Source organism: Gadus macrocephalus, chromosome 14, assembly GCF_031168955.1.
Source record: "Gadus macrocephalus chromosome 14, ASM3116895v1".
Lineage (NCBI taxonomy): Eukaryota > Metazoa > Chordata > Actinopteri > Gadiformes > Gadidae > Gadus > Gadus macrocephalus.
This window is the reverse complement of record NC_082395.1, coordinates 12,572,203-12,593,611: the sequence shown is the minus strand read 5'-3', so window position 1 is coordinate 12,593,611 and position 21,409 is coordinate 12,572,203. Positions and strand designations below refer to the sequence as shown.

The 21,409-nt window shown below is 44.3% G+C and overlaps 1 protein-coding gene across 2 annotated transcripts in view; it reads right to left on the bottom strand.

The window, feature by feature from the left end:
- LOC132471863 (glypican-5-like) overlaps positions 1-21,409 on the bottom strand; it is a 121,707-nt gene that overhangs the window by 98,985 nt on the left and 1,313 nt on the right. The window contains exon 2 of one of the 2 annotated variants that reach the window (XM_060071186.1): positions 17,238-17,399. In XM_060071186.1, the coding sequence (XP_059927169.1) occupies positions 17,238-17,399 (162 nt within the window). Of the gene's footprint in view, positions 1-11,336; positions 11,575-17,237; positions 17,400-21,409 lie in introns of those variants that run through there. The other variant, XM_060071187.1, reaches the window with a different exon arrangement.

Below are 21,409 nucleotides of genomic sequence, written 5' to 3'. Positions count from 1 at the left end.
AAGAGCAAGAGCAAGATAAATATAAAGAAATAGAGAGAGAGAGAGAGAGAGAGAGAGAGAGAGAGAGAGAGAGAGAGAGAGAGAGAGAGAGAGAGAGAGAGAGAGAGAGAGAGAGAGAGAGAGAGAGAGAGAGTGTGAGAATGAGGGACATGAAGTATAACTTTAAAAAGGAAACGTGGTTCTGTTAAGTTGACTCGATTTAAAGTAATCCTGCTGTTGATTGGGTTATAACAAAGCAATGATCTTATTACGAAGAGATTCACTGAGGAGAGGAGCGGAGGGAAGATAAGGAGATAGAAGTCCCAGCAGGAGTTAAAGATCAGGGGCCGTATTCACAAAGGATTTTAGGGCTAAAAGTAGGTCCTAACTGGCGAATTTAGGAGTAACTCCTAAAAATAATGGGCGTGTCACTCTTAAATTTAGGACTCCTAACTTTTTTCACTAAGAGCAATTCACAAAGTATTTTAGGCCTAAAAGTAGCACCTAAGTCTAGGAGAGCTTAAAAGTCCTCAAGAGGACTCCTAACTCAGTAAGACCTATTCACAAAGAATCGTAAATGCCTGCGAGACGAAATGTTAGGGTATTAAACTTGTTGTGGAGTTAATCGCAATGCAATCACATCCCCGACTAACAGGAATAATCCGATTAGTCCCGAAATAAAATGTTTGGCCATACGTTATTTAGCAACAGGTGCAATGCAACTTTGCAATGCCGACGATTTAAAAATATCGCAACCATCAGTCAGCCGTGCCATAAACTTTCCTTTGGACATTCAACAATTACACAGGATCAAGCCAACTTCATGGCAATTGCAGGTATGCCCGGTGTGGTCGGTGCTATTGACGGGACGCACATAAAAATAATTGCGCCATCAAAAGACGAGGACGTGTTCGCCAATAGGAAGAAAGTGAATTCCATCAACACGCAGGTTGTTTTTGATGCAAATTTTAACATAGCCTGGATGTTGTTGCAAAGTGGCCTGGATCTTCAGCTACCCATGATTCGCGCATTTTAATGGAGAGCGGTCTGAGGCAGCTTTTTGAGATGTACCAGTTGGGTGTCACTTGCTGGGAGACAGTGACTATCCATGCAAGACGTGGCTCTAGACACCCTACCTCAATCCACAACCGGGAGCACAGTTAAAGTATAACATGCAAGTGATTACGCATATTACGCTTAGTCCTACGTGTAAAACACATCGTATTGGCTCTTTGACGCCTTTTATTTGTTGAATCCATATTTATTATTGTTTACTGATTTCTTCCATATATGCTAGAGCACACAAACATACACGAAATGTTGTGGAGAGAGGAATTGGGCAGATGAAACGTCGGTTCATGTCCTCCACGGCGAAATACGCCTCACCCCATTCTACACAACCTCTGCAAGCGGAGGAACATTCCACAGCCAGACGATGATGATGATGATGATGATGATGATGATGGCGATCAACATGACAATGAATTTGGCCGGCATTTAGGGATCACTTTGCTTTCTCTCTCTCTTGAACGTGCAGGCTACAACGTCATTATCGTGGTCTGCACAAAATTGTCATTGTTTTTTCTGCTAACTGCACTATAACTACTTAATAGGAATTCATTTCTAGCCTAGGCTATTTCCTTGTTTTTCGGTGATTCAGTGGGCTCGTCTGAACAACCAATCACCGAACTGACTGCTTCTAAACTCGTGCACGAGAATTGACGTAATCCATAGCAACGGCGCGTCACTCTTAGTTCACTCTTTGTGATTTATCCTTAGTAAGAGTAGGTCTCAGCGGCTTTGTGAATAACTTTTAAGAAAAAACTCCTACGTAAAATGTTTTAGCGCGAGTTAGGAGCACTCCTAGCGGTAAGATAAAATGCTTTGTGAATACGGCCCCAGGAGTTTCAATCCTGTGGAGAGAACATGATAACCCTGCAGGGATGGGAAGAGGAGGCGGAGGAAGAGAGTAGGCTTTGGGAATACAAACAAAAGAGGAGAGAGGAAAGGCAGAGGAGATGGTTTGATAAGGACAGATCATAGATTCTTCCTTTAAAGAGATGGAGAAGCTTTCTTAATAACTCATTTAAATTCAACATACCAAACACACAGACCACACACGCACGCACACACACACACGCGCGGGCGCGCACACACACACAGGGCGGGGCGGACTGAGCACACATGCATGATCCCTCTAATCCTATAAGGAGCTCATCACTTTCACGTGTTTGCAGTCAAATGATCAACATGCTCTGTGCACATACAGTCAACTAATACACACACACAAACACTCAAACACAAATTTCTGGTGTGTGTGTTGAGCAAGTGAATTTCCATTGAGTGGGTGAGTGACTGTGTGTGCGCGTGTGTGTGTGTGTGTGCGCCTGTGAAGCTTCGCTCTGAGGCAGGATAGCAGTCGCACCACATACACGCATACAGTGTGTATGGCCTTTCTACAGCGGAATAGCTACATCTGTGTGCCTGTCTAAGTGTGCAAAATTCGCTATGAAATTTTAACACAAACCAACACAAACAGACACAAACAGACAAATAAACCTACACGCACACTGGGCCTTGGGGGTGTCTGTCCAGAATTAAAACCAGTTCACCGGGCACTGCCTGGAGATGACTCTCTGCTCTACTAGGTTACTGACTGATACCTGCATTGGACCTCTTCACTGTACTCTACATTGTTACTTCTGCACTATTATCTACTCTCTACTCCACTAGCCCTACTCTACTACTGATCTATTCGTATTAGTATCACTCTACTGACTGATACCTCTATCCTACTATCTCTACTGTCGACTCTACTCCACCGAACTGAACTGAGGTAGAGAGTGAGATGTGAGCTTGTGGACCCGCGCAGGGATTATCCCAGTCAGAGTATGAAGCAGAGACTCGTGTTCCCACCGGGATTAGAGAGAAACACTTAATGTCTCCCAGCTGCTAAAGGGACCCAAGAAAAACGACCTAGCTATGTGATACATACGTTCTCTCTCTTTTTCTGTCCGTCTCTCTATCTGTTTCTATGTCTCTCTCCATCTCCCTACCTCTCTCTCTCTATCCCTTCAGGTCACTACTCTCTCTCTTCCTTAGAAGTGATCTAGGTGACGGTTCATAGGACTTCATCACTGTCATCAGTATTACTAATACTACTACTACTATTACTACTACTAATAATAATAATACTACTGCCCCATCTAGCCCTACTACACTACTTCTACTACTACTATTACTACTACTACTACTGCTACTACTACACACCTACTTGTAGTACTATTTGGTTGGTGGTTAGTGAGGTCCCTCCTTCACTGTAAAGCGCTTTGGGTACCTTGAAAAGAGCTATATAAATGTAAGAAATTATTATTATTATTATTATTTGTGGCAGGAGGGTCACACTCATATTTACTCTGACAATCACAAGAACTAACATTTCTGTTACACAGGGTCTTTAGCGGCACACACAGGACAAATATATTATGTCATCAATAGGTTAATTTATGCATCTTTGTCTTCTATGTAGTTATGTATGTATGTTGTATGTGTGTCTCTTATAGGAATGAAGCAAGGAATAACATGAATGAACAAAAAACATGAATTATCATTTGGTGGGTTCAGTGAGTTTAGCGTGGAGATATTTGACTTGTTTAGTGTGTCTAGTATTACTGTATTTGTGTATATAATGTATGTCTGACGTATGCAACCTCATCTGGCCCAGAGAGGTAAGTCCGTCTAAACAGATATCTTGTTTTAATCGACCTCGAGTTTCCGCGCGAGCGTTGCGCGCGCTCAACCTCTAGTTATAATTAGCTATAATGTGGAAGCTCGGGTCAATACATTTCTGAGCTCATAATATCATAACATTTTGCCATTAACATTAAACTGCCTTCCTCTTTCGGTGTGAAACTGTATTCTTTTTTGTTTTCTTAACAACAATATCAGGACACTTTTGATCGCAGTACAAGCACTGATTGAACAGCTCTGATGCGTCTCAAAGCCACAACTACGAAGGCTTTAAAGTTTATCTCCTCAATAGAGAATGTAATGAAAGCCGCCCGTAATGTTTCTGTGTCTTTGGGATTTAAAGGAGATCAGTCTGAGCTCAGTGCAGTCAGGCAGAGCGATGCCCTTTACAGCCTCTCTAAACATTTAACAACCTGTTGGTTGTTTTTATGACACTGGAAACATGGGGGTTTTATTTTGAACGTCGTCGATCTGTGAGACATCATAAAATGTGCAGGTGACACAAAAGTGCTGGGCCTCATCAGCAAAGATGACTACTCAGCCTACAGAGAGGAGGTACGTAAATTAATCAACTGGTGTGACATCAATAATCTACAACTCAACGTCAACTGAACAAAATAAATAACTGTGAACTTCAGGAAGAAACACATACCACACACCCCACTCACTATCAACGGCAGTGCAGGGGAGTCTGTGAAAAGTACCTAGTTCCTGGGGGTGCATATCACAGACGACCTGACATGGTCCACCAACACCACCTACCTACCTAGAAGGCACAGCAAGGCACTGACCTCCCCCCTTCTGCCCTCACCACCTTCTACAGGGGTGCTCTTGAGATCATCCATACCAGCAGCCTCTCAGCCTGCTGCGGCAGCTGCCCTGCGGACCAGAGGGCTCTACAGAGGGTGGCGAGGACAGCAGAGAAGATCACCAGATCAGCCCAGCCATCCATCCAGACATCATCAAAGATCCCTCCCTCCCAACCAGCACACAAACTGTTCACCCCCCCTACCATCTGCCGAGCGCTACGACCAGACTACCAGACTCAGCAACGTCTGTTTCACACAGGCCTTCAAGACTACTCAACTCACTCAAGAAAATACCATGAACAATCAATGACTGTACTGTGCTCTTTACATGCAAAATAATACATGTTTACCGGTACATACATATGTGTCTCAATGCTGCTATACTGCACTTTGCCCTCTGCTGTCTGCTATATATGTTGTCGTGTTAATTTGTTGTTGTCTTTGTGCACTATTATGTTATATGTTGTGTGGTAAATTAGGACTTGCACATTTGGGGCATGGGGAAACGCAATTTCCTCTGTGTAATTACTTGTTGCATGGTCTGATTTGACAATAAAGTTCACATTGACTTTGACTATTGTCTCCGCTGGTTGGATCCAAACTCCTTGTTAAAAATATATACCAGAGGAATATGTTGAAACAGATGGTATTTTAATCCATGATATGAGACTTAATTAAAGGCCAACATAATATATTGGATCATTATTAATTTTTTTATAATATATATGTATTTCTAATTATGTCATTCTAACTATATCGTTATTATGTACGTGTTGTGAATTGATTTTGTGTAGAAGGTGCCAAAGATACAATTATTATATTGCTATTTTTTTTTAAACTATCATTAAACAAACATAAAATAAATAAACAGGATGATGTTAGTGTGTGTGTGCTTGTGCGTGTATGCGCGCACGCATGTTCATGCGGTGTAGTACATATAAAAGACATATAGGGGGAGGATAGTATTATTATTGTATCTGTAGATTACCTTACCCCTTCCTGCTCCTTAGTGACGTTTATCTGAGAGAATATTCACTGTTATTCCCTTTGGATCAAAAAATAACATCGTTCCCCCCTCCTCTAACTGCACTCCCAGTAATAGCTTCACCGTATTAGTAATCAAACAACAATCAGGGAGGCACTTTAATTAAATAGCACAAAAGCTTCCCATACTGTCTGTTTTTTCTGTTAATTGAACTTTAGTGTGAAGCGGGAAGATCCTGTTAGCCGTGACGGAGGAGGATAACCCTGCTACATGTTATAATGAGGTTACAGCTTCCAGCACACTGCAGAACGGAGCTTAACATAGCCTATTATCATCGCACCCACCACAAGTGCTCTCTCTCTCTCTCTCTCTCTCTCTCTCTCTCTCTCTCTCTCTCTCTCTCTCTCTCTCTCTCTCTCTCTCTCTCTCTCTCTCTCTCTCTCTCTCTCTCTCTCTCTCTCTCTCTCTCTCTCTCTCTCTCTCTCTCTCTCTCTCTCTCTCTCTCTCTCTCTCTCTCTCTCTCTCTCTCCTATATTTATCAAATAAAAAATGTTCTTCAATGTGATTTATATTTTTCTATTCATAGTTAAATATACTTCATATTTTGTTTATTTCTATCCATCTCTTATAAATATGTTCTCTCTCTGTCGTATTTAGCTCTCTCATACATAACTATGGTAAGAAAATAACAGCTTCTGTAAGATGAAACATATAAATATAACAGTTAAATGTGTAAAAAATATATGAGAGTAGGCCTACTTGCAACATTATTTGAAGCATAGAAAGTGATAAGTAAACAGATGGTATGCATGTTTCTACCACCAGAGGGCAACGTATTCTGTTTTAACGGGAAAGCTACAAATGGAACAAGAATGCAGCATTCATACTTGGACATCTACATAATCTCTTCCCCTCCCTCTAAGTGTGGTTTTGTGTGTGTGTGTGTGTGTGTGTGTGTGTGTGTGTGTGTGTGTGTGTGTGTGTGTGTGTGTGTGTGTGTGTGTGTGTGTGTGTGTGTGTGTGTGTGTGTGTGTGTGTGTGTGTGTCTCAGAGGAATGCCACATTTAGCACACAGCATGAAGATAAAACTGCCAGAGACGTATTACAGATACACACACACACACACGCACACACACACACACACACACACACACAACTAGGAAATCGGACAGAAAGACAGACCAAAAAATTGGCTGACAGAAATAATGAGTGACATGCACAGATACTCAGCCAGGCAGGTGAACAGACAGACATATGCACGCATACTCAGGTGGACACACAGGTAGACATACTGACAGACAAATGGGGTCATGCTCATATTACTGGGACACAAAGGGGAGACATTGTGTAGTGATATTGTGATAGCAACATGACCACAGACACACATTCATACAAACATTCAAACACATTCATACCCACACATTCATGTGGTTTGGTTTGAAGCATCTGGAAGTTCCAGACGGTTCCTCTTTGTCCCTTATGATCAGAGAGTATCGTCAGGGCGACCAACGACCACAGCAACGCTGGAAGAGATGTCCATTCATCGGCTGTGAATGGACCCCCACGACCACAACACAAGGCACGCCGACATCTGATAGGGCGAGGTATGGGACCTATGTCTCCTGACTGGACACAGAAGGGGAGCTCTGAGACCGGACAGGTCAAAGCAGGGACCTTACCTCGGACAAAAGAAGCAAGGATTTCTAACATTTCATTTGGCAAACCAGGGACCTGCGACATTGGTCAAGCAAGGGATCTCTGATTTGATAGGGAGAGGAAGGGAACGCTCACCTCTAATAGGAAAAAGCAGGGACACGTCATGCAGGGCCATGGTTGAGGGTGGATGACTCATTCCCAGTGAGCAGATGAAGGTGAGTTACAGGGAGGTAGGGAACAGCCCTGAACCTTCTCATTAAGACAGTTAAAGAGTTGAAACGCTTGCTACCTCCCCTTTAAGAAGACAGCAGAGTTCTGAGAACAAACAGTGTCTGCACTTCATGGAGTCACTGGAACTTAAGAGACGTTTTAACGAGTCTAACACACATTGTACTTACAGAGGGGTTGAGGAGAGAGGAGAGGAGAGGAGGGAGCAGGAAGGGGATAAGAGTGGGGATGAGAGGGGGGAGGAAGGAATGGGAGGGTGAGGGGAGGGAGAAGAGAGCTAGGGGAGAGGAGAAAAGAGGAAGGGAGGAGAGGATGGGAGAGAATGGAGGCGAGGTAAGAGGAGAGGAGATGAGAGGAGAGGAGGAACGAAGAGGTGCAGAGAGGAGGTTAGAAGGAGGAGGAGAGAAAGGAGGAGATCAGATAAGAGGAGAGAAGGAGATAATTGAAGAGGAGGGGAGAGGAGATGGAGGAGGAGAGATGGGACCAGAGCAGATAAGAGGAGAAATGGAGAAAAGAGAAGAAGAGTGGAGAGAAGAAGACAGCAGGAGACGAAGGGAGGAGCTAAGAGGAAAGGAGGAGAGTTGTTCATGGAGTCACTTGAAGTAAAGCGGTGGTTGACTCAGACATTTTAACAAGCTTAAACCCAACTGGCCAATATACCTCAAACAGTGGCTTTACACCGTCTCTGTGTTCTCCTCACTGATGAAACTTCCACTTAAAAGGTGTTTAGGTTCTAAAGTTCGCCCACTCCACGAAAACGTTTGGATTCTGTTGACTAGTATTCCAGTATGTGTGTGCGTGTGTGTGCGTGAGTGTGTTTAGTTAGGTAATAGTCAGGTAGTCAAACTGAGATAAACACGAGAATGCTAAAAATAGAGCAAATCGCATTACAGACAAACAGTATAACACGTACGGCACAGTTACTCATGTTTGTGCACAGATGTGTCTTTGTCTATGTAGGGGATTAGAAAACATTTATAGGAAAAACGTTAACTACATTTACTTAAGTGTGTGCGTGTGTGTGGGGGGGCTAACAAGGGGTGTGTGTCTGTGTATGTCTGTATATGTGTGTTTGTGTGTGAGGGGGGGGGGGGCTAGCGAGCTGTCTGTGTGTGTGTGTGTGTGTGTGTGTGTGTGTGTGTGTGTGTGTGTGTGTGTGTGTGTGTGTGTGTGTGTGTGTGTGTGTGTGTGTGTGTGTGTCAAGATGTGTGTATGTGTGTGTATGTGTGTGTTCGGGGGGGGGGGGGCTAGGTGGGATGCAGATGTGTGTGAGGGGGGGTGGGTTAGGTGGGGTGTGGGTGAGGTGGTAGGCGGGGTCCAGGGGGCTGAGGAACAGAGACGTGTGATTGTTCCCCTGGTTCTCCTGAATGAAGGGAGCGTTGTTAGAGGACACAGACGGGGTCTGCATGGAGGTGTTAAAACACATAGACACGCACATACACACAACCACACACCCACACACACAACCACACACCCACACACATACTCTGGACTGACATACACATACGCAAACACACACACCTATACATTCTCTGGACTGACACAAAAACACACACACACACACACACACACACACACACACACACACACACACACACACACACACACACACACACACACACACACACACACACACACACACATATATAGGGCTTCGGAGGACTGGGGAAATCGTCTAGATGAGAGGGTAGAAGGAGAGCAGAGGAGGCGAGAAGAGAGGAGAGGAGAAGAGAGAATAGGAGGTGAGATGAGAGGAGAGAGGAGGGGATAGGAGAGGCGAAGAGGGGAGGAGGAGCTACAATACAGTCAAGCCATCGTGTGATTGTGTGTAGTGTTGCGTTAGCTCCTTATCTCCCCCTCCTCCATTCTAACACCCCTCCCTGCAGCTCTGAACAGCATGAGCACACACACGCGCACAAACGCACACTTACACACACAAACAAACTGCTGACCACAGCCGTCAGGCCCTTTTAAAAAGAGCCTCACCCAGCCCACTTCAGTCTCTCAGTCGCTCCCTCTCTTTCACTTCTCTATCAGTGATGTTTACACTACATCCCTCCCTTCATCCCTCCCTTCATCCCTCTCTCCCCTATCCCTATTATTCCTCTCTCTATACCTAGGTCTGGAGTCCGTCCCTGGGTGCTGCACTGTGGCTGCCCATTGCTCCTAGCACTCGGGATTGGTTTAATGCAGAGATCACATTTCACAGTACTGTCAATGAAAAATAAAGAAACTTCTTCTTCTTCTTCTAATCTCTTGCTTTCCCTTCATCCCTCCCTCCATCTCTAACTCTCCATCCTTCTCTCTCGAACCCTGACTCCATCTCTAAATCTCACCTTCTCTCCATCCCTCTCTCCTCCCTCCCTCTTACTCGACCCCTCACCTCTCCATCCCTCTCTTTCTCTCTTCCCCTTATCTCTTACTCAACCCCTCACCTCTCCATTCCCCTTCCCTCTCTACCAATTTATTCCTCAGCTCGTCGCTCTCTCTATCCCTCCCCATCCCTTTCTCACTCTCTCTCCCTCCCTCTCACCATCCATCTGCCTTTCTCCCTTGCCCCTTTCCTCTCTCCCCCTCCTCTCGAGGTAAAGGTATAAAGTCAATATTTGAGGATCTGTTCCCGGGTTCGCTTCAAAGAGATCGGAGCTCTACAGGGAAGCCAGCCTTTTAATACGTTTGTGTGTCAGACTGCAGGTGCGGGAGCGCGACCGTGTGCCAGTGTGTGCTTGTGTGTGTGTGCATACCTAAATGTAGAAAGATGGAAGCTAACACACATGAAGTAGAGATCATGTGTAAATGGCCTATGTTCATATCTAAACACAACCGGCCACAAGCACACACACACACAACACAAAATCACTTGGGTAAACCGGGATATGTATAGACAGACACAGATGAAACGATAGCAGAGAGAGAGAGGGAGAGAGATCTCGATGAAGAGACCCCAGGCTTTAATGGGCCGGAGTGGGATAATATTATCACAGTGCAGCTTTCATTAACATTGAATGGAGCCTGTGTGCTGCACGCTGGACGCTTGAAGTTAGCACGCTTGACACAAGCCGTTAGCACGCTTGACACAAGCCGTTAGCACGCTTGACACAAACCGTTAGCACGCTTGACACAAACCGTTAGCACGCTTGACACAAACCGTTAGCACGCTTGACACAAACCGTTAGCACGCTTGACACAAGCCGTTAGCACGCTTGACACAAACCGTTAGCACGCTTGACACAAGCCGTTAGCACGCTTGACACAAGCCGTTAGCACGCTTGACACAAGCCGTTAGCACGCTTGACACAAACCGTTAGCACGCTTGACACAAGCCGTTAGCACGCTTGACACAAGCCGTTAGCACGCTTGACACAAGCTGTTAGCATGCTGCATGCTAGCATTTAGAACCAAGATGGCAACATTTAGAACACCGGTTGCTAGCAGTGACTTGGCACGTTGGCAGTTGGTGGAATCTAGCATGGTGGAATCTAGCAGTTTGCATGCTTGACGCTAACAGTTATCGGCCGAGAATATGATAGACCACTACACACTGGACACAGATTTCATTAATACACTGAGCGGACAATGTTATCCAAAGCGTAGAAGTGAATCTGAGAACAATCAGAGCTTACATTCAAGTTTGGCTTAATGCAAGAAAATTCAAACTGTTGTACAACCACGTTTTTAAGAAAACTGTGTGAAGGGTATGAATCTGAAAAACATGATTATGTAAATCAATACAAAGTGGGATATAATTCAACTCTTTTAGAAATGTTTTTAGAACTGATAAAGACATATATTTTTTCAGAATTCAAACAATAGGATAGGAACATTACTGTTGTATTTCTTAATAAACATGAATACTAATACAATTGTCTGGATCAATGTTCTTACTGTTTAATATAATAAGATCCATAGAACAGACGGTAATACATTACATTTATTAGACATCATCTCCAGAATACTTGCTCTTCTCCCACTTGCTTTGTTAAATAAGACCTCAGTGGTGTGGTTTGGTCAGGACAGATTTGAATAATAAGTAAAGAGAAGAGTTTTAATCTTAGTTGAAGTCTCTTCTGAAGACATACCACCCAGCTTCAGTTTAATACCACAGAGGAAGACATCAGGTGTCAACTCCTGCCAAACTGTCAGAGCCCTAAACGTCCTGCTTTTAGAGACAACACAAGCCTTTGCTTAGAACACACACACACACACACACACACACACACACACACACACACACACACACACACACACACACACACACACACACACACACACACACACACACACACACACACACAAAGAGTGCAACAATCCAAGTGCAACGATCAAAACAATCAAAGTCTGTGTGTTTGCACCACGCATAACTCTTTGTACTCTATTTGTACTTTGTTTCTAAATATATTGTAAAGTATCATGTACTTTGCTCTCTCTCCCTCACGATACTGATACTAAATGTCAGTACCAGCTCAACATAGAATGTGAAATAAGAGCAGTCTGGCAGAGACTATAAACATGTGTTTTTTTATATATATATATATATATATATATATATATCTCACATATGTAAAGAAAAACATTGCATATTGTACTACTACTAGAACCACAAATGGTCAGAAAATGCACAATGTAAGAGAAGAGAAAGAGAAAGAGGAAAATATGACCGTAGACATGTAATTAGCTGGAGGGACGTGCAGCCCAGGGCTGCAGCAGTGCTCATATAGCCCTGCTAGCATGCTAGAGTAGCCCAGCTGGATGTTAGCAGCTTTGCTAACATCTTTAACTGGCCTTTCTTATAGCCCGCTGCATCTGTGTTGCTACCATGCTGCTAACACACTGCTAGTGCCGGAGGGGCTCTATGAGCATGCTATATTAGCGACACTGCTAATGCGCTAGAGGAGCAATGTTAACATGTAACAGTGGCATGCTATAGTGCTGCAGCGTCATTAACCGCATGCTATAGCAGCCCTGCTAGCGTGCTATAACAGCCCTGCTATTGTGCCTCAGTGGCAATGTTATGAGCATGCCGTATTCAAAACTCGCCAGTGTCTGAGGAGACTGTCTTGAGTGATGCATTGTTGACTGATCATCTCTCTCCAAATACTCCTCCTCTAGCTAAAGAGCTTGGCTGCATCCCAAATCTCCCCCAATCATTCTCTCCCTCAATCCTTCTCTCCTTCCAGCTAATAGCTAACAGTAGCTCTGTAGCAATCTGGTGGCCGACAGTAAACACAGGTTTGATTCCCAAATGTGTGTGTATGCTACATGTCATTCCCTCCCTTTCTTTCAACTCTTTCCTGTCCATCCTAACTCTCTTTTCCATAAAGGCACAACAACAAGAACATGGAGTAGGAAAGATGTGTTCAGCAAATAAAACGGCAGCAAAATGACTAAACCAGAGACTTCTGCTCCCAATTACATTGTGCTTTGGGAAGCATCGCTGGAGATCTCATTAAGTTATTATGTCGCAGCAATTGTTTTGTTGGAGTCACCGCTGTTCCCATCAACAGCCTTTAAAAAGCAGGAGTGAAGGGGAACAGCAGCTTGAGTATAATTAGATCATTACCGAGTCTTGTGCCGCAGAACTTTCTAGACAAGGATATAAAGTTCAGAAAAACACTCAGAATGATGTCAATTATATCAGTCAAACGCACCTTTACCAGAGGCTATTTAAAAAGTTTAAAAAAATTGCCCTCATTCATAGCATTGCGAAGAATTAAAGAAATACTAAATCCAGTCAATGTTTATGAGGTCACAACCTCTCTATTCCTGGAATTCAACTGTATCCTTCCTCTCTCTCTCTCTCTCTCTCTCTCTCTCTCTCTCTCTCTCTCTCTCTCTCTCTCTCTCTCTCTCTCTCTCTCTCTCTCTCTCTCTCCTCTCTCTCTCTCTCTCTCTCTCTCTCTCTCTCTCTCTCTCTCTCTCTCTCTCTCTCTCTCTCTCTCTCTCTCTCTCCTAATGTCTCTTCCTTGTGGATATTGTTTTAGGATTTAGATGATATTATTTTTTATTAAATCCAGACGGAGTGTGGTTTGATGCATGTGTATCACACAGGTCATCTCAAGGGCCTCATGAATCTAGTGTGTGTATTTGTTTTATTTTGTTATTTTCATTTAACAAAGCTTGTTGAGTTGGTTTGACTCTGCTTAAGGCTAACAGCTTTTGGTTAATAACATTCTCCAAAAACCGATCTCCCAAACACACACACACTCCAACACACACACACACACACACACATGCCTGCTTTTTTCCCCCAACAAATTAACATTTTAAGTCAAGCACAACCGTACAAACCACCCATCCACTGAAGGACGCACCCACACAAGACAAACACTCACATAAAAACATAAAAACACACGGCGAATGTTCAGGCTGAATTAGTCAGACAGGGCCTCCAATACAGAACCAAGACCAGCATATGTACGGTGAGCACAGAGAGATATAAAGGCCCTCAGTCCAGCCTCCGTCTTCACCAATCTCAGGTGTGAGCATTTCATCTGAGGGCCGCTTGGGGAATTAGTGAGGGTGAACTGGTTCTGTGTTGGGTGACATCAGCGCTGGTATTCTAATGAGCTCTTGAAGGGGCAGTCTCAGCTGTCAGTAGGAATGTGAAATGAAGTTGAGGAGATAGAGTGGGGTAGCAGAACCCATATGGAGTTGCTAGGGTTAGGGTCTGGCCTGGCCTGATGGAGAGGAAGTGACAGAGAGACCAAACACATTCATTAGAGAAAAAAAAGAGAGGGGGGAGACTGATAAGAGACCCAAACATGCAAGAGGTGGGAGGGAGAAAGACAGTAAGACAGAGAGAGGTAGAAAGAAAGGTAAAGAGAGATGGGAAAGAGCGGGAGACATTTACCCAGAGAGAGAAGAGAGAGAGAGAGAGAGAGAGAGAGAGAGAGAGAGAGAGAGAGAGAGAGAGAGAGAGAGAGAGAGAGAGAGAGAGAGAGAGAGAGAGAGAGAGAGAGAGAGAGAGAGAGAGAGAGAGAGAGAGAGAGAGAGAGAGAGACGGAGCGAGGTAGAGAGGGAGAACAATAGATAACAGACCCAAACACGCCAGAGACAGGGTCAAATTAAAAGCATCTATAAAATGTTTTCTAAGTGGTCTAACCCTGCGTTTCCTTTCCTCTCAGATCACAGAGAATCAAAGCATCTTCTTTACTCACTTCATTCCTGGCACGTGCGTCGTACGGAACGCGAGCCCTGGCCATCCACAGATCACAGAGACAGGAGACTTGGATTACAAACGCCTTGACTGGGAGCGCCGTAGCGTGCTAAAACAAGATTCTGTGTAACTTCCACCTATAGTTAGAACCACCGGCATTCATATTCCTTTATCCCAAGCAACGTACAGTGAGTTCATTCATTAAGGAGCAGACATCTTATTGCCTTAAATTAAACCTTGAATCTTCCTGTTTCTAAGATACAGTCTTGGGAGACCGAGCACTTTGCTTGTTAATTGTTGCTTGTAGATAAATTGTCTCCTGCCTCCCTCGCTCTCCCACTAACCAACCAGATGACTCTTCTCCCGCCATAGAGACTGCACATTCGAAGAAGACGGATAGGGGTCGGAGGTCATCATTGGAGAGGACATCTTTTACGCTCCCCAGCTTATGAGCTCCCTTTGTCCGTTCTGTCTCCATCGTTCAGGGGGGCCTGGCTTGGGGGTGGTTTGTCCCATGTCCATGGAAACAGAGCAGCGCTACCCGCGCACCCCGTGGGAGAGGACCGTCAAAATACCCTCTTCCTACCCCTACTCATCATCCTCCTCCCCTCCTGCTCCCCCTTCCTCCCTCCAGTTCCTCCTCCCACCCCCTCATCTTCTTCCTTGTCCTCCTCTTCCTCCTCCTCCGTCCCCCTCCTCACCTCCTCCTCCATCACACATGACATGAAAACTATGCATGTGTGTGTGTGTGTGTGTGTGTGTGTGCCCATTTACGTGCAAGCTTTCTTGCATATGCATTTTTCTGCAATAAAAGTGGACACCAGGAGGAGAAGAAGGAAGAGGGGGAGGGGGAGGAAGAGGAGGAGGAGGAAGAGGAGGTGCGTTTGGTTTGGCAGGAATGCGTACTGGCAGTCTTTCCGAGTTCCCTTCATACTTTAGTGTTCGCAGTAGCTGCTAGCAGCCACTGTAGCCGCCAGCCTCCCCACAGCCCTTCACCGGGTGGTGGAGGCAGTGAAATACACACTTTTAGATATTTAAAGAGTGTGGCCTGTCATTGTAGCGTGCCCAGGGGTTCAGGAGGGCCAAACTGACTCAGCAGATTTAGTGTCTGAAACCACAGCCAAAACACTGGGTTCAGCCTGCTAACCCCCCCAACACCACGGCATGGTGGGATATCTTTAGGCCCAGGCAGAGATAGAGGGAGAGACAGAGAGAGAGGGGGAGAGAGAGAGAGAAAGGGAGGGAGATAGATAGACTGAGAGAGGAAGCAGGTTAGAGACAGAGATCGAGGGTGACTGAGGAAGAGATCAGGACAGGGAGTGAGAGATCAAGATAGAGAAAGAGAGGTCGTTAAAGTGAATTTGACTTAATGATACGCCTCAGACAGTTCATTATAAGTCCTACGACTCTGCGTCTCTCCAAAACCGTTTGCTTCGTCTGCGTACGGAATAGCCGATAGCTGCTCGCTGGATGCAGGCACAGGGATCACGTAGACAGGAGAGACAAGTCTTGGCCTGCCTGCCTCTCTCTCTCTCTCTCTCTCTCTCTCTCTCTCTCTCTCTCTCTCTCTCTCTCTCTCTCTCTCTCTCTCTCTCTCTCTCTCTCTCTCTCTCTCTCTCTCTCTCTCTCTCTCTCTCTCTCTCTCTCTCTCTCTCTCTCTCTCTCTCTCTCTCTCTCTCTCTCTCTCTCTCTCTCTCTCTCTCTCTCTCTCTCTCTCTTGGGGATAAGGAGGGCAAGGTCTCAACATCTTAACAAGTTGTCATGGCGATGCGGGTCGCCGTCCTGATTACCTGAGATTACCATTGTTAGGGTCTGAGATCAAAACGCCTGGCAGGGGATGACGAGGGCACACAGACCCAGCCACGCAAACAGACAAGAAGAACCCAAACAAGAGGGAAGGGGTTTGGCTGAATATCTTCAGTAGTGCTTACGAGCTGGGCAGCAGCGAGGAACACATGATACACAGAGGATGGAACAACACTTGGAACCTGGAGGGTTGCTAGTTCAATCCCATAGGCCCTCGCCGTAGATTATACGCACCTCGCCTCCATGTAGGTCAAACAACACGTTGTCAGATAGACAGGCGGCCTGCTTGGGCTGCTTAGTCATGGTTTCCAATACATTTCAGTTCCACAAAAGTGACCGTAAACTGGGCAATAGACTGCTATAGACAGGAGCTAACCATTAGCTGGTCTTCGTGGGAGGAAGGTCGCACCACTGTTTACTCTACAGCGTGTACACACACACAACCCACACACACTCCAAACCCACCGCACATGCTTAGAAACATGAGCACTCACACACACACACACACACACACATTACATCCCATGCAATTATACACATAAACACCCAACCTTCTACTGAAAAATATTATCTGTTTTTTTTCTTTGAAAAGTGAAGTGCACTGCACTTTGACACGGACATACACACACACACACCGTCTAACAAGAACACACACATCTATACACACTAACGCACATCCAAACATCCATAAACACACACCAACAACACACACATCTTTACACAAAAACACACAAACACACAATCTTTGGAGAAAAAACACGAAAAATGGCAAACACACACACAGACTACCAAGAACACACGTATACCTACACACGCAAAGACAAACACACAAACTGCCATACACACACACGCACACTAGCACCCAGACCTTGGAAGGCGTTGAGGTGGCGGGAGAGGAGGAGGCGCAGAGAGGAGCTGGTAGTGTGGAGGAGGGTGAGGAGGTCCTGGCGGGCTGACAGCTGGTAGCGCTCCTCCATCTTCCTAGTGCAGCAGGTATGGTTCCTGGACACACACACCTGGAGTCCGGACGCTGGGAGAGGATGGAGAAGAGAGGTGTCAAGAAGTGACATCACATTGAGCTAAACATGACAGGATTTGGGGGAGTAAAACAAAGGGTTAGGGTTAGAATTGACATTTTTATAATATACTAGAGTTTTCTCAACCTCTAGTTGTAATTAAACCTATAGCAATAATGTGAAAACCCCAGTCAATAATGTAACAAATTTCTAAGCACATAATATAATAACATTTTGCCTATAATTTTACATGGTATAACATTCGTTGACCACATGTGACTCTTAAAAGTTTGCAAACATTTAAATATTTTTTAACCATTCAGCGAACAAAAGGCAACAGGCTGATTATCATTTAGGGGGCCACTCAATGACATGAAGAATCAACACGCCCACTGAAGTGGAGAAATACAGACTTTCTACTCCACATTCACATATACGGTAATTTACATTTCTTACGGAGAAAATACTACCTCAAGGGTAGTGTTATTCAGGAGATTTTTCAGGGTACAAATGTCAGGATATGTTGTTCACACATACGGCCCATCAGGAGAATATCAGGACTTACACATGTGTCTGAAAGCAGCTAGTGTGTGAGCATTTGATTGCATAATAACTAGGGCTGTCAAATTAACGCATTCATTTTGATTCATTAATCACAGAAAAAATAACGCGTTAAAAAAGTTAACGCTGATTAATCGCATTTCTATAGTGCCCTTTGACCCGGTGCGTCATTTACATTGGAACAAAATGGAGGCAGACGAGAAGACGCTGCTCGGCCCGTGAACGGAAAATTCAAGTTTAAACAACTCCCAGACGGAACTGTAGATAGCAACACCTTACTTATGATTTCAAGTAAAAAACACCGTTATCTGCAATCTCTGTAGTAAGGAATTTTCCTATCACCGGAGTTCATCAACCCTTAAATATCACCTCAACGCAAAACATTTGGCGGCAAGCTCGCAGGTATGAGCTGCCACAGCCCCTGAAGCTGGCGCTAGCAGCTAATTAATTTGATCTTAAAATGCACCGTATGTTAATGAAAGACATGTTTTCAATAAAAGAGACATTGAACTTTAAAGTCTATTATGTATATTATTCATTGAATCACTCATCTGCCATAATTTACTTGAATTTAATTATTAGGGGTCCAAGCCAACAGGTTGGATCCCTATTGTTTTTTTTAAATACTTTCTCGGAAAATGTAAGTATGCGATTAATTTTGATTAATTAATCACCTGTAATTAATTAGAGCCTGTAATTAATTAGATTCATTTTTTTAATCGCTTGACAGCCCTGATAGAAACATTATAAAATTAGTCATTTTATGATAACAGGGGTAATTGTTCAATTGAAAGTGTAGTATACTATGCATGCAAATCAATTATTAAAAAGCTTTTAGTTTTATTCAGGGCTGAAGAGAATGCAAGGCAACTACAATTGGTTAGTTGAAAATAATAATCATCATTGAGATAAACATCTCTTCCAGTGTCCTGGCCAAGAAAGCAGCAGTAGCCTACAGTCCTGCATAGCATACACAAAACATAAGAAAAAACCACATAAAACAACTAAAACAGTCCACAGGGGGGAGGGGGGACATCAATATCGCAAGACGTTTGGGGAGGCTAAAGTGGGAGAGTAATATTAAGTTTGATCAACAAAGTGTAAAGACATTTCGGGAGGCACAAGGAGGAGGGTAATATTAAATTTGAGCAACAAAGTGTAGTCTTGTGGTGGACTCTATAGACTAATTCACCATACTATGTTATTGACATGTTTTCGTTCTGTGTTATAGAGACACTGTCTCTTTAAGATCACGTCACTTATGTATTGATATGCCGGTCGGTGCGATGTTTGAATTTAACGTTTTTCATATGACAAAATGAACGACCCGCAGTTGCTTGTCGAGGTCAGAAATTGTCCCTTCCCTTATTTTATCGCAATTTCTACAGTCTATAGACAGTACGTGTTACCTGGGAGAGTTTGTCGACGTCAGAGCCGTTATGTTTAAGAGCATAAGGTCTTAGCTTGGCGAGTATGTCGCTGTCTTTGTCTCGACATGCGGTGTGTGCACGCGTGTGTGTGCGTTTCCGTGTATGTTCGTGCGCATGTGTGCAGTGTGTGCATGCGGTGTGTATGTGCGTGCTTGCAGTGTATGTATGCGTTTGCGCGTGCTGTGTGTGTGTGTGAGCTGCAGCCTGCTTGGCACATGCGCACATGAGTAACTTGAGTAACTGGTGCGACAAGCCTGCTATTATAGTAGTAATATATATATAGATATATAAACTATAATATGAAGTTCGACTCAGCACTATAACATTACAATAACATATATATCATAATAATATGCAGTTTGACTAAGGAATACATTCAAGTATGGGAGAAAGAGCCACTGTGAATACTGTGTTAGACTTAAGCAATTGCTAGTCATCCAGTAGATGCTTTTAAAGAGGGGAACTTACAGTGGATTCAGAAACAGCTTATGAAGGAGAAAGTAGTGGTTAGGGCATCTTTCCCAAGGTAGGCGGCAGACATTGGGGATCTTACCCAGTACCTCTTGGTCCTGGCCCCTTTAAGAGAGGGTTGGTCAGATAGTCAGTCCTCTTACCCGAGGTGGAGAGGATTTCGGTAGGACTACAATTCAGTGATTTTTGTATCTTCGCCAAAATGATCTTAGACATGATGTATTACTGTGGATATTAAATGTAGTAAAGAAATGCGTGTGTTTTACCTCAGAATCTATGAGAGCTATAGAATATCTCGTAGTAGTGTGCAAGCTACAGGCCTCAACACGTCGTGTCCACTTGTCAGAAGACATCTTGAGCCAAAACCTGATCGCCTTCTCATACTTTCCACCACACTGAGAGAATTCTGAGCAGACGGGGTGAAACTAATCATCTTTAAGATGTGCGTGTGCGTGTGCGTGTGCGTGTGTGTGTGCAAACTGGCTCCACAACATGTTGAGGCAGAATCTGAAGGCCTGTTAGCACCAGCGGGGGGGCCAGCTACTGCTAACCACTATCACCGCTAGGCGATGAGCGCAGCTTGAGGAATGCCAGCCCTTCCAGATAAGAGGACATGAGAGCACAGTGGGTAGCGCTTTCTTAACCTAAATACTTCCCCCAGTCTTCCTCAGCCCAGCGCCAGTAGCCGGCTTCTGGGTGCAGAGATAGACCTCCCGCTGGGTGATTGCCCAGCATCCACTGCTCCTGAGCGGGAGCGGACGTGGAATAAGGACCCCCTGGTGTGGGTCTCTGAAAGCTCGCAGTTGGTTTTATTGAGCCTACTAGATCTAGTTGGAGGGCAGGATGGTTCTGGTGGTTGGAGTGTCCACGCACAGCTGAGAGGTTCCGGGTTCAAGCCTGGAATGTCCACAGTGGTCTTGGCATCCTTGAGCAAGACGCCCCCTAACCCCAACCTGCTCCCTAAAGATGAATCTGTCAGTCACCATGGATAAGGTGTCAGAAAAAGTTAGAATTCATGGCCATAAAATAATTCCTGTTATTGTCTTGTCTATGTGTTGTCTTGTTTCTTTGTTTTGTTTCTATGTCTTGTTTATAAAATTAAGTAGCACTTTTGGGGTTATATATTCATGGTTGAATGCTCTTAAGTCGTTTTGGATAAAAGCATCAGATAAATGTGTTTAATACAGTCGATTTTTGGAGAATAAACCTGTTCTTCAAGCTACAATGGACCAGTGATGTCCGATTGAATTGTCCCTTATCGTCCACGATATCAAACTGAACAAAGAAGTTCAACAGATGAACAAACCCAGCGTACCTTGTGTCCTCAGCTTCCCTTTTTCTAACAATATTAGGCAACATGATTTCAAGTAAAAACATCTGCTGTCTTTTGGAAAGGAGTTAAAGCATAACGTCGGCAAAAATGGCAGTACTTTGGTACACGTAAAGTTCAAGTACTTGACAAGAACAGTACAAGTACTTGACAAGAACAGTACAAGTACTTGCCACACGTTAAGTACAAGTATATTGGCACAAATAAACTCAAAGTACTTGACACAAGTACA